This window comes from Bos mutus, chromosome 8 (genome assembly GCF_027580195.1).
Source record: "Bos mutus isolate GX-2022 chromosome 8, NWIPB_WYAK_1.1, whole genome shotgun sequence".
NCBI lineage: Eukaryota > Metazoa > Chordata > Mammalia > Artiodactyla > Bovidae > Bos > Bos mutus.
The window spans coordinates 8,916,534-8,929,990 of record NC_091624.1 but is presented as its reverse complement, the minus strand read 5'-3'; the positions used below and the strand labels follow the sequence as shown (position 1 = coordinate 8,929,990).

The 13,457-nt window shown below is 44.6% G+C and overlaps 1 protein-coding gene across 1 annotated transcript in view; it reads right to left on the bottom strand.

Annotated features, from left to right (window-relative positions):
• Window positions 1-6,045: 6,045 nt before the first annotated feature.
• Window positions 6,046-13,457, bottom strand: part of TNFSF8 (TNF superfamily member 8) — a 31,553-nt gene continuing 24,141 nt past the window's right edge. The window contains exons 3-4 of the mRNA XM_005901081.2: window positions 11,694-11,765; window positions 6,046-10,226 (exon numbers count right to left, since the gene is read on the bottom strand). Of these exons, the coding sequence (XP_005901143.1) occupies window positions 9,832-10,226; window positions 11,694-11,765 (467 nt within the window). The 3' untranslated portion in view covers window positions 6,046-9,831. The remainder of the gene's footprint in view (window positions 10,227-11,693; window positions 11,766-13,457) is intronic.

The window sequence follows — 13,457 nt, the reverse complement described above, 5'->3', positions numbered from 1 at the left end:
TTCATTCCCCCTTAAGCATTTCCTCTCCCCACCGTCAGACTCCCCTGTGACTGTGAAATACAATACAATTACTTCACGTTTGTGTGCTTTTCAAGCTTGTGGTGTGTTTGTTCTCCCACAGCTTTGGGAAGGATTATGCTTCTTATTTTTCAGCTGAGGAAATTTCAGTTTAAAGAGTGCTTGTAACTCATGGAGCTCCTCATGTCAATGATGGCCTGAGCCAGGATTCAAACTCAGGTTTCTAAGCTGCCCTTCTCACCTGCTGACCTCAGACTTGTTTTCTGTGTTTCTTGGCCACAGGGAAAGTACGGTACATCCCCGTCTCTCTACCATGGCCAAAGCTTTCGACATATTGGCCAGAACTTTGTCCCAGCTCTTGCCTAAGGTTCTCAGGGGAGAGAGCTGGGCCAGAAAAGCAAATTTGAAAAACTCAGTGATAGTCATTTCAAATGAATACTGTCATAGTGACTTAACAATGCCCTTGGCAGTGTCCAGACCCTCACATTTGTATATACAGCAGAAGGGAAGGGAGAGTTCATTTCCCAAAATCAATTTGGGGGAAACTGGGAAGCATAATGGGTTCAGAGTATTCTCCACTTATCGGGGAAAGTCACGGAAACCAGTGTTGCTCAAACCATTAGGTGCCTGTGAATCTCTTTCGGATCTTATTAAAATGCACATTCTGTTTTAATAGGTCTGGTTGAGTGTGAAAATCTGCATTTTAGTAACTATCTTGTGATGCTGAGGTTGCTAGTCCAGGGCACAATATGGATACCATGGATTTAAACCACTGACTTTTAAACTTAGTTTACATTGTGGGAGCTCAATCCTGGGGTCTGGGGCCTAACCCTAGAGATTCTAATTTAACAGATATGAGATGTGGCTTGGGCATGAGGAGTTTAAGAAGTCTTTCAGTTGGCTCTAAGGTGCACTGAAATTTGATATAAACTCTCTAGGGAGAGTGTCTCCAGCTATGACAGGATTCCAATAGCAAATAGTCTTATAGAGATAGTAAGAGAATAGCAAGAAGAGATAAGAAAGCCTTCCTCAGTGATCAATGCAAAGAAATAGAGGAAAGCAATAGAATGGGAAAGACTAGAGATCTCTTCAAGAAAATTAGAGATAACAAGGGAGCATTTTATGCAAAGATGGGTACAATAAAGGACAGAAATGGTATGGACCTAACAGAAGCAGAAGATATTAAGAAGAGGTGGCAAGAATACACAGAACTATACAAAAAAGATCTTCATGACCCAGATAACCATGATGGTGTGATCACTCACCTAGAGCCAGATATCCTGGAATGCTAAGTCAAGTGGGCCTTATGAAGCATAACTACAAACAAGGCTAGTGGAGGTGATGGAATTCCAGCTGAGCTATTTCAAGTCCTAAAAGATGATGCTGTGAAAGTCCTTCACTCAATATGCCAGCAAATTTGAAAAACTCAGCAGTGGCCACAGGACTGGAAAAGGTCAGTTTTCATTCCAGTCCCAAAGAAAGGCAGTGCTCCAAATTTTCAAACTACCACACAATTGCGTTCATCTCACATGCTAGCAAAGTAATGCTTAAAATTCTCCAAGCCAGGCTTCAACAGTACGTGACCTGTGAACTTCCAGATGTTCAAGCTGGATTTAGAAAAGGCAGAGGAACCAGAGATCAAATTGCCAACATCCACTGGATCATTGAAAAAGCGAGAGAGTTCCAGAAAAATATCTACTTCTGCTTTATTGACTATGCCAAAGCCTTTGACTGTGTGGATCACAATAAACTGTGGAAACTTCTTCAAGAGATGGGAATACCAGGCCACCTTGCCTGCCTTCTGAGACATCTGTATGCAGGTCAAGAAGCAACAGTGAGAACTGGACATGGAACAACAGACTGGTTCCAAATTGGGAAAGGAGTACGTCAAGGCTGTATATTGTCACCCTGCTTATTTAACTTATACGCAGAGTACCTCATGTGAAATGCCAGGCTGGATGAAGCACAAGCTGGAATCAAGATTTCTGGGAGAAATATCAATAACCTCAGATAAGCAGATGACACCACCCTTATGGCAGAAAGCAATGAAGAACTAAAGAGCCTCTTGATGAAAGTGAAAGAGGAGAGTGAAAAAGTTGTCTTAAAACTTAACATTCAGAAAACTAAGATCATGGCATCTGGTCCCATCACTTCATGGCAACTAGTTGGGGAAATAATGGAAACAGTGAGAGACTTTATTTTGAGGGGCCCCAAAATCATTGGCAGGTGGTGATTGCAGCTGTGAAATTAAAAGACAGTTGCTCCTTGGAAGAAAAACTATGACCAACCTAGAGAGCATATTAAGAAGCAGAGATATTACTTGGCTGACAAACGTCCCTCTAGTCAAAGCTATGGTTTTTCCAGTAGTCATGTATGGATGTGAAAGTTGGACTATAAAGAAAGCTGAGCACCGAAGAACTGATGGTTTTGAACTGTGGTGCTGGAGAAGACTTTTGAGAGTCCCTTGGACTGCAAGGAGATCCAACCAGTCCATCCTAAAGGAAATCAGTCATGAATATTCACTGGAAGGACTGATGCTAAAAGTTTCAGCTGAAGCTGAAACTCCAATACTTTGACCACCTGATGGAAAGAACCAACTCATTGTAAAAGACCCTGATGCTGGGAAAGATTGAAGGTGGGAGAAGAAGGGGATGACAGAGGATGAGATGGCTGGATGGAATCATCGACTCCATGGACATGAATTTGAGCAAGCTCTGGGAGTTGGTGATGGATAGGGAAGCCTGGCATGCTGCAGTCCATGGGATTGCAAAGAGTCGGACACGACTGAGCAACTGGAATGAACTGAACTGAAGAGATGGATTATATAGCAAATATTACATCTGACTTACAGAAAAGGTTTAATGAAACCAGTCAGGGTTTGTCTTTTTCCAAATTATCTAATGGCAGGGGTGGATTTTGTCTTTTGAAAATTTGCCCTCTCTTTAATCAGCATTCTTGACCCTCTTGAGTGCTGTGAAACATTCGTAAGAGAAGATGGCTTTCAGTCTTTTTAAGTTTTTTTTTTTTGGTGGCTTATTTGGTATTTTTTCTCCAGAATAGGGCCCATGTTTGAGGAGATTTTCTTTGGTTACTTATTTAAGAAATATAGCTATGGAACAGCTATCAGATATATCGGGAACTGTGCTAGACTATGAGGACTGAACACTGAGTAAGACTGACGGGGTCCCTGCTGTTGAGGACTTTGGATGTTGGAGAGGAGCTATAGGGAGAACCAGGGTGAACAGTAAAGTGTCATGCAGCTAAGGATGGGGCGAGAGTGAGAGTGTACAGCAGGGGACTAGATGAGGCCAGAAGATCCAGAAGGACTTCGTTAAGGAGCTCAGAACAATGATAGGAGTTAATCAAGTAAAAGAGAGTGAAATGAGCATTCCAGGAAGAAGGAAAAAACATATGCAAATACTTGGTGGGAAGGCTGAACACAGGTTTGAGGAACTGGGAGAAGTTCAGTGTCATTTGAGCAGAGGACGTAGGAGGTGGGAGGTTGGTATAAAGGTGTGGTGCTGAAGAGAAAGGCAGGCTCTAGAGAGAGACAGGGAGAAGGCAATGGCACCCCACTCCAGTACTCTTGCCTGGAAACTCCCATGGACGGAGGAGCCTGGTGCGCTGCAGTCCATGGGGTTGCTAGACACGACTGAGCGACTTCACTTTCACTTTTCACTTTCATGCATTGGAGAAGGAAATGGCAACCCACTCCAGTGTTCTTGCCTGGAGAATCCCAGTGTCGGGGGAGCCTGGTGGGCTGCCGTCTATGGGGTCACACAGAGTCGGACACGACTGAGCGACTTAGCAGCAGCAGCAGAGAGAGACAGAGCTGGTTTGGAAAGCTTGGATTTTAGGAAGGCTGGGCTTATAGCAGCTGGTGCATGGATGTTGAAAGGTGAATGTTCACAAACCAGGGCTTGAATCCCAACTCTGCCACCCCTGGCCTGTGTGATGTTGACCACACCTCTGTGTCTCAGAGTCTCAATGTAATTGTTGCCTGCAGTGTGGGGGTAATAATGCCTCCCTCCTAGGGCTGATTTGAGGATTGAATGAGTGAGTACATGACAAGTATATAACATATAAGAGCTTGATAAATGATAATTTTTGCTGTCAGTCCCAAGAACAATGGAAAGCTGTTCTTCTGTCTGGAGGTATAATTTGTAAGGAGTGAGACAGGGAGGTGAGTTAGGAGGTGATGGTAGCTGAGACCAGAGGACCCACAGATATTGGACAGATATTGATTGGATGGGAGGTAGGAAACAAGGGTCATGGGAGTCTCGGGTAGTCCTTGGAATTTGGACATGGGGATGGTGACAAGTGTGCGATGTGTATCATGAGGTCGGTTGTACACAGGTTGAGTTTGTATCCATCAGGCATCAGTTGCAGGGAACAGATTTCACTCCAGCTTGTTTAGCAGGAAGGCATTTATCCCAGTGTATTAAATGGCTTGGGCTTCCCAGGTGGTGCTAGGGGTAAAGAACCTGCATGTCAATGCAGGAGACTTAAGAGATATGGGTTCGATCCCTGGATTGGGAAGATCCCCTGGAGGAGGGCATGGCAATCCACTCCAGTATTCTTGCCTGGAGAATCCCATGGACAGAGGAGCCTGGTGGGCTACAGTCCATTTGGTTGCAAAGAGTTGGACACAATTGACACAACTTAGCGTTTATGCATTAAATGGCTTATGGATCATCAAGAGGGCTGAGGAAACAGAATCCAGGTTGAGCTCTCAGGAGCAACCTCTAAGGCTGCTCCTAGGAACTGAGCCTCTGTGGTCCCTGCTGTCTCTTCAACAGTCTTGCAGTCAGGAAGTTGCCCCCTCTACAGCCACAACATCACCATTTCAAACAGGAAACCACCCCCAATAAGGAAGCCACTGCTACTGCCAGCTCTAGAACCAACGTGAATCTACAACAGACCATGTCAGCGGAATGCATTCTCCTGTCCTTACAGCCAGGCTCGCCACACCTGCTAAGCTGGACATTGGAACCCCGGCAGACCCCTGCAGCTACAAGATAACCACAGCCCTGCACAGCTGTGCATGCTGAGTGAGTGGATGAACATCCCAAAATCTAAGACCAAACCATTCTAAAGCCTGAGCTGCAAGGGAATAAGGAAAGTCTGTTTTTAACTTTCCCACCTGTGAGGCAGGGAAAGCTTGAACAGTTGTGGGATGTGACTCATGAGAACATTATAAAATCAATTCAGGTGGTCACAACAAAATTATTTCCGTAGTCACAAATAAGGGTAAGTATTACTTAATGAAATGTTTGTCTTTGAGGTGTGTGTGTTGTTTGTATGTACACACACACATGCAGTTGTTTGCAAAGTAAGGTGTTTTTTCCCCCCTGGGTCAAGGCAAAAGAGTGAAACAGAGCTTGAGAGCCACTGCACTAGTCACTGAGTTCAGTCTCCCACTGCAGGGTCTCAGAACTAGAGCACAATAGCTACTGTACTGGACTGGATTTTAGGAAAAGAACCAAACTGAATGTAGAGATGATGCAGTCATTGGCAAGAAAGTGTCATTTGAAGGCAAGGGGGTTGGTTCAGTCACCCAGAGAGACAGTGTGGAGTTTGAAGAGAAAAGGGACCTGAGCCAAGGAACATGGATGTTTAGTCTCGGGAGAAATTTCCTTCTGGTGTTGCGTTTACCCCTCTTGCAGACTAGATTTTTCATTCATTCTCCAGAAAGAGAACCAGGTCCAGGGGAGCCCTGGAGTGATTTGGCAAGACGTTCCAAGCACACGCTAACTAGAGCTGATTTTGCAGTAGCCTGGCAGAGCCGTGGCACACAGGCTGGCACCTGGCCTGGGGCCTGGCACCACACTGGCACTCCGGACTTTGTGTGGGATGGTAGCACAGAGCAGAGAGGTTCTTAGGAAATACAGAAATGGCTCTTTAGATTCCAAGGCTCCAGCTTGTGAGTTGCAACCACAGAGGACTGTAAACCCTCACTGGTCAAGGTGAACGTAGTAGCTTTAGGGTGCTCTTTCTAAGTTTTAAAGAGAATCCCTTTGCTGTATTGAAAAATGGCAACAAGGGATGGGAAGTATGCAGGAAGATCCTTATTGCAGCAAGATCAGAAGGCAAGCCACATCCTTATCCGTAGGAGAATGAGCATACTCTGATGTATTCAAACAATGAAATAGTATAATAGCAGTTAAATGAATGAGCTATTAATAGATCTGTGTGTGTCAGCTTAGATAAATCTCAGAACCTTAATGTTATATGAAAATTTCAAGTCACAACATGCCATATAAAGTAGGATATCATTTATTGAAAAATTTAAAAACACACAGACTTGTACTATATATTCCTATGGGAAAACAAATATAAAACCATATAAGTGAAAGTGTTAGTCACTCAGTTCAGTCATGTCCAACTCTTTATGACCCTGTGGACTATAGCCCCACCTAAGCGCCTCTGTCCCTGGAATTCTCCAGGCAAGAATACTGGAGTGGGTAGCCATTCCCTTCTCCAGGGAATCTTCCTGACCCAGGAATCGAACCCGGGTCTCCTGCAGAATAGCAGGTGGATTCTTTACCATCTGAGCCACCAAGTGAAGGGAACATGCAAACTCCCAGGCTGTATTAGCTCTGGGGAGGGCACAGGGAAGTGAACAGAGCAGGGAGGCTTCAGCTCTACCTGTATTTTTTATTGTTTAAAAGAAGCAGAAGCAAATATAGTAAAATATTAATAGTTATTAAATACTGGTGAGTCATGGGAGAAATACTACTTTCTGTTCTTTTCATAATTAAAAATAAATACAAGAATATATAAATTTTGCAGTGCCCAGAGCAATAATCAGGCTTCTTCCCCTGACCCCAGGTTAAGCAGATGACCTGTAAAACAATTATTAGGGGAAACTGTATACACACACACATACACATATGCATACATAGAGTATACATATATGTACATGCATACACACATACCTACTTACACACACATATATACACTCACCTATCTATGTAACCTCAAATAAAACAAAGAACTTTTAATTTTTTTACTGCAAAATATTGTTCATATCATGTATTTCTTCATTTTCCGAGAGATGAAACATTTACATCATGGGACCCTAAACTTTTTCCGTGATTTGACCATGTACAAAAATCTACAGACCACCTGTCTCACATTAGAATGATGATCCTGGATTGTTTTGAGAGAGTCAGGGAGAAACAGAGGAATCCCTGAGGACTGAGGCCTGCCGCAGGGCAGTGCTCCTCTATGCTCTCAACAGCTTTGTCCCCAGTACCAGGACAGTCAGCAGTGTTCAGGGATTCCGGAAGCCTCCCCCGTTCGGTGAGTCCTGCCCAGTTTCTCCAGCACCCCTTTCTTTAGTGCCTGATCCTATCAGCCCCCCCACTGCCCCCAGATGTACAGGGCCCTTCTCCCAGCCAAGAATTGTGTGATGCGGGGATTCTGAGAAGGAAATGGATGAGGAAGTTACAGAGGCATCCATGTGTGATGGAGAAATGGGGTGAGGAAGAAGTCCCCAAATGTGGAGAAAGACAGTCCTGTGGATTTTCCCAAGGGCAGAAATACATTTATACTCACTTGTTATTATTCATCAACTTGTCCATCACCCTCCTCTGCAAGTTCTACAAGTATAGTTTGTGTGTGTGTGTGTGTGTGTGTGTAATTATGTGTTTGGGATGGGAGAGGGTAGAATGAGTGAGCACCAGATGAGTTTTTACCAAAGAGGCATACGTTCAGGCAGCCTGGACTCCCAGTTTGAAAAATGACGTATTTTACTTGTGTAGATGGTGTCATTTGCTCACAGCATTACCAGGGGGTTGGTAACACTCAGGGAGTGACAGAATTCCATTTTAAACTTTCTAGGCCATCCACTCCCTATGGGTTGCCATTCCCTTCTCCGGGGGTCTTCCCAACCCAAGGATTGAATCCAGGTCTCCTGTATTACAGGCAGATTCTGTACCATCTGAGCCACCAGGGATTCTGTATTATCCCTACATTGGGTTATTAATGATTATTATTCTAATTGTTTGTCTTGCTACTGGATTCCTTTAAATTCTGTGTCTTCAGATGCTGGCTTTCAGGCCATTGCCTGACAGAGACTGAGATTAGGAACCCCTCAGGAGGTAAATATCAGGTACCTCTGCTCTGGAGTGTTGGTTAAAAATGAAAATGGAAACTTTCTCAAATTAATATATGAGACAGTAGAAAATTTTCCACATGCTTAGGTTGCAGATACTTTTTCAAGAATGCATGAGTTGGTTTAAGCATGATTCTTTTGTCCTACAGAGTTAGGGTGTAAATGCCACGTGCCCCCTTATTCTGTGGCTTCGGGTCCTCAAAACCTATGTTATTTTGTTTGTTTGTTTGTTTTGTTTTTTATCACAGACCACTTGATTTGCTGAATTCAACATCTCTTCCAATGCCCACTCCTCCCAAAGAATCTGCTCCAGAAAGTGTTGAAGAGAAATGTAGACTTCACTGAACATTTCTTAGTGGAGACCTAGGAAGCGGTCAATGTAACACCTGGCTCAGCAAATTACTTTAATCTTTCCCTTAGCCGTTTTTATTCTCCGAAGTCCCTCTCATCCACACCACCACTGCTGTTTTTACTTCCCTTCTTTTAAATCATTTCTAGCCCTTCTCTGACAAGCTTTCCCGAGTTCCTACTCCTTTCTCTTCTTTCCTCCTAATTGAGAAAAATGCAAATTTTACTCCCTTCCTTTACATAGCAGTTAAGGCATTGCTTTTTCCTCTGAAGCATAACTTCACGAGCTTACATTTCAAGTCAGTGGTCCTTCTCTCGAGCAAACAAGGTGCTCCCTCGCGGATGGACACATGTAAACGTAGGTTGAAATGGCCTCATCACCCAGATCAGGAGAGGAGGCGGCCGTTAGTCACAAGTCCTCACCATTTTCAGTCATCATCGTCTGTCAGCAACACAGTGAGGCCTTAAAAACCCTCCACAGAATGGTTTCCTGAGAGCTGTTTGAAGTGGGGAAAGAGTTCATGTGGGAGACAGCAGCCGCTCTTCTCTTACCAAACGGCTGATCACCGTGGCGGCTGCGCGCTGACTGAGTACTTGCCGAACGCACGGCACTTTCCTGACGGGAAACAAAAGCTGCCTGTTGTCTTATTGTCAGTCTCAGTTCCGGCAGAGTCAAGCCTGGCCGGGTGGTTTTCCAAATACCCACAAGGTATTAGATTCAGGATGGTCAGTTTTGCACACTTTAGATCCTACTGTCCACTCCATTTGTCAAGCAAGGCGCCCTGAACCTCATCCCCAAATCCCGAGTGACATGACAGCCAGAAGGCTCCTAAGTACCATCAGTTTTACGCCAATGTGGGGGCCTTTCCTTTGGCTGGGGGCTTCGGGAACAGCGCCTGGAATCTTAGTTCTCAGGTCTGTGATGAGAGAGACCTTTTTTTTTTTTTTTCCTGCTCTTCTGAGATGGAGGAGACTTGGAAAGGTTAAAACTCAGCCCCTTGGCTTTTCTGACATGAAATCCAAGTTCCAGGGAAGGGAAAGGACTAGCTCCAGGTCACACAGTGAGTTAGTGATTGGGCTGGGCCTAAATCCATCCCTTCTGGTTCCCATGCGTGGCTCTGTCCACCATGCCACATTGCGTCCCCACCTTCTATCTGGACGATACTTCACTCAAAAGTCTCTTTTTAACCCTGGGTTGGATCTTCCCAGGGGATGGAAGTGTACTATTTAATTCCCTTTGTGTTTTCAGTCTTGGCCTAAAGTTCTCTTGTTTTCCCCAAGTGTCTGGAAGGATAAGTGCTGTGTGGTAGGGAGTTGCTTTCTTCCCAAAGGCCAGGAGGGGTGGTTCAGTCTGAACTACTGTATAAGAAGAGGGACAGCACGTTCTCAAGGGGAAAGGTGTTTGTATCCACATACTGGAATTTATCCACCTTGACTGATATGGTGGTGTTGACCTGGAGGTGTTCCAACAAGAACTGGGAGAGGTTCTGGTATATGTTCTTGGTTTGTGCTCCAGACTCACACACTGTCACCAGGGTCTGCTTTTTAACGTCTTTGTTGATGAGGAGCTCCAGCTTCAGGTCGACGGCATGCTCTGGGCATTTCACAAGAAACTGCAGTTGGCAGATGATGAAGTACCAACCTGGGAACTGGATCACCAGGTTCTCATCCTGATATCTGACTCCATGGATGATGCCATCTTTGTTCCAAGACAACTGGGTTTTGTTTATATGCTTTGACACTGAAAGGAGAAAGACAAAAGGACCTCAGAGTCATTAGGCAAATTTCGGATGCAGATTGGAAAATTTGAAACTTTTATTCAAGGTTCCCCATTCAAGCCCCATGTTTTCTGTAATATTGCCTGCTGGTTCAGCTGTCTGGAATACCTTCCATGTTACTCCTAGGCATTGCTAAATGTTTAAGGTACAGGTACAAAACCATCCCTCTGCTTTTTCTCTAAAGCATAAAGCTGAAGGGTCAGAAAACACACAGTCCTAGACCTTTACCCCCTCCAGAGGTAATTGTTTTCCACTTAATCATTTTATCATTCTATTATTAAGTTTTACTTTTCCCTTTTCAGATAAGTTCCTGGACTGTATACCTTATAAGTTTTGGGCTATCATGGACATATATTCAATCAATCAATGAACATTTGATCAACAGGGGACTGCTATTGGGTAAGCATTGCACTAAGTATCAGAGAAAAAGCATTCAGTTTGGTTCAGTTAGTAACCAATTCAGGGGTCAAGAAGTCTAGGAGAACCTCAGTCTGTTCTTTCACATTCAGATGCATCCCTTAACTATTCATTTTCTGAAGTTTTAAATGTCTTCCTCTCTTTAAAAGGGCAGCCAGACATCATTGTGCAGACCTCTTAAGTTCACATTAAGGGATTCCTCCCAGCTGGGATTTATAGAGGAGCAGAGAATTAGCAGGCCCTCTAAGCAGACATGTTGGTGTCAGAAGCCAAGTCTCTGAGTCTTTTCACTGACAAGTTAAAATCAGCCCTGATGGGTCCAGGTATCTTTCAGAATTGGGAAGCTGGGATGTTCATTTTAATTGCTTCCCTTTAAACCTCATTGCAATTCAACTGAAGAATGAGAACTAATCTAACTGCAAAATTGAATTTTGAAAATGAGCAGGATGGCTATTGCAGAGAATCTTGGCCATCTCCTCTGTACCTCATCTATCCTAGCATAAATGCCTCTTATTATTTCGTCTCTAAGGGACCTCTTACCTGAAGCATGCTGCAATATGCAAGTGGGGCCTGTGCCAACATGGTCATTAAGCTATCAATCTGGACACCAGGAAGTTTTGTGACTCTCTTGTGAATGACTTGATAGAGGCAGAGATTAAGAGCCTGCTTCCCATGTATGCGGGAAAGGACAGTACCCTTGGCCTGCAGGCCGTAGATGAATGAAGAAGGGTGGGGGTGGAGCACCGATTCCCTCACAGGCCAGGGAGGCAAACTTAAAGGAGTGGATGAGGTTTAGGAAGCAGGAATCTTGCAGCTTTTGAGAGTAATGCTCTCCCCTCTCCCCCTATGCCATTAAAATTCAAATTATAAAAATTATCACACAGGTTAAACAAAATACACACGCAGGTCACATTTGGCCGTGAGCCTCTGCTTGTGACCTCTGGCCCAGAAACCTGAGAAAGGCCGCAGGAGTGACCCTCATATGGTTGGGGTTCCTGGTTTTGGTTACTGACCTTGGAGGTAGGCCCATGATTTCTTGAATGGAGCCCTTTTCAGGATACATGAGATGTCCTCTGAGCAATTCCCTGAAAATAAGACCACATGTTAAATGCCTCTCTCTGCTCTGGGAAAAGGAGATAGCAGATCTTTTCCCATGACCCTTTGATGGAGACAATTACTATTCTGCTTCCATTTGGGGGATAAAAGGAAAACCTGTTTATTTCTCATTTTGCCATCAAGTACCTTAGGAGTTTTTCTCTTTAAACTTGATTGCTTCCACATGGACTTTTAACAAAAGACTGTGGAAGTTGGAGGAAGGAAACCAACAGGGCCTGACTTCCTATATGTACCTGGTGCCATTCTTGTCACTTCGTATACTCCACCTCACTGGATCTTTGCAACAGCTCTGTGAGAGAGGGCTGACTAAGTCCCTTTGAGAGATGGAAAAAAGTGTGGGCACTAGACAAATTCAGTGCATTGTCCTATGTCACTCAGCCAGGCAATGGCAGTTAGAACACTAAGGCTGGTAATAATTATTGCCATCCTTCCTTTAACAGTGTGCTTCTGTGTATTCCAGCTGATTGAATTCTCAGAATAGCTCTGCAAAGCTCACCCTGATGTCCAGACATGGTCAGCAATACAGCAAAGGTCATTGCAAGTTGGAGGAAACCCTGATATCCACTCCCATGTCTATCTGATTTCAGAGACCAGACTTCCTCCCCAAGGCCATTTTGCCAGACAGAGGAGGTAAACACATCCTGGTGTTCAATTTTAAAAGGCTATAAGATCATAGAGACCTAAGCAGGCAGCCTGCTATATGGAGCTTCCTTGGCAGGGAGAAAAGACAATGTTTATGTCATTGTGGAATTTAAGAAATCAGAATATTTTAAATGTATTCACTGGTGATGGCAGCTTCATTTCTTAGTATAGTAACTATTTTGTATGCACAGAACCAAGCCATACATTTCCTGCAAGACTCATGAACTCAGCTTATTCTGGGCATTTTTTTCTTCTCATTGAGTCTTGGTTTCCGTAATCTCTAGAACTGGCAGATCTAGGATCTGACATTGACATCTTTTTGATGGTGTCACCAGAGATGACAGAGACAACTGATGATTCCATCTGTCAGAGACTAGGCAGCCATTCGGTTGAGGCGGCCACATCCTAGCGGGCTTGCTCACGGGGATTTTAGAGTAGCATCTGTTGGACTCACAGTCTTCCCCGTTGCCCTCTGTCCTGGCCTGGGAAAATCCCTCCTGGTTGTCCTTACAGTGGGGGCTTGCAGTGGTAGAAAGTTAAGTGAAGAGTTCCCCCTGCTGTCTGAACAAGCTCACTGCTAGAGGCACCCCCAGCAGAAGCAGGGGTCTGTCTTCATTCTTATCTCCCCTGGAGGCATGAAGAGGCTCTGGTCCACAGGTCTCTTGGGTGAGAAGGGCTGGAGGGCCAGCTGCCCTTCTTCTTTCGTTCTTTTGATTTTACCCCTCACTCATCCTCCAGCTTTATCCTGCCTGCAGCCCACACTCTTGGGGTATGCAGTCATAGCAAGGAGGCAACGAGGACTGCTCCTCCTTATTTTTTTTTTTTTTTTTTTTGAGCCATGCCTCACAGGGCTTGTGGAATCTCAGTTCCCTGGCCAGGGATTGAACCTAGGCCAAGGCAGCGAAAGCCTGAATTCTAACCACTAGGCCACCAGGGAACAGAGGGCTGTTCATTCTTAAATGTGCTGTGGCTATGAGAAGGCCCAGCCTTCTCTTTTTGGGGTATGGAATGTCAGGTCG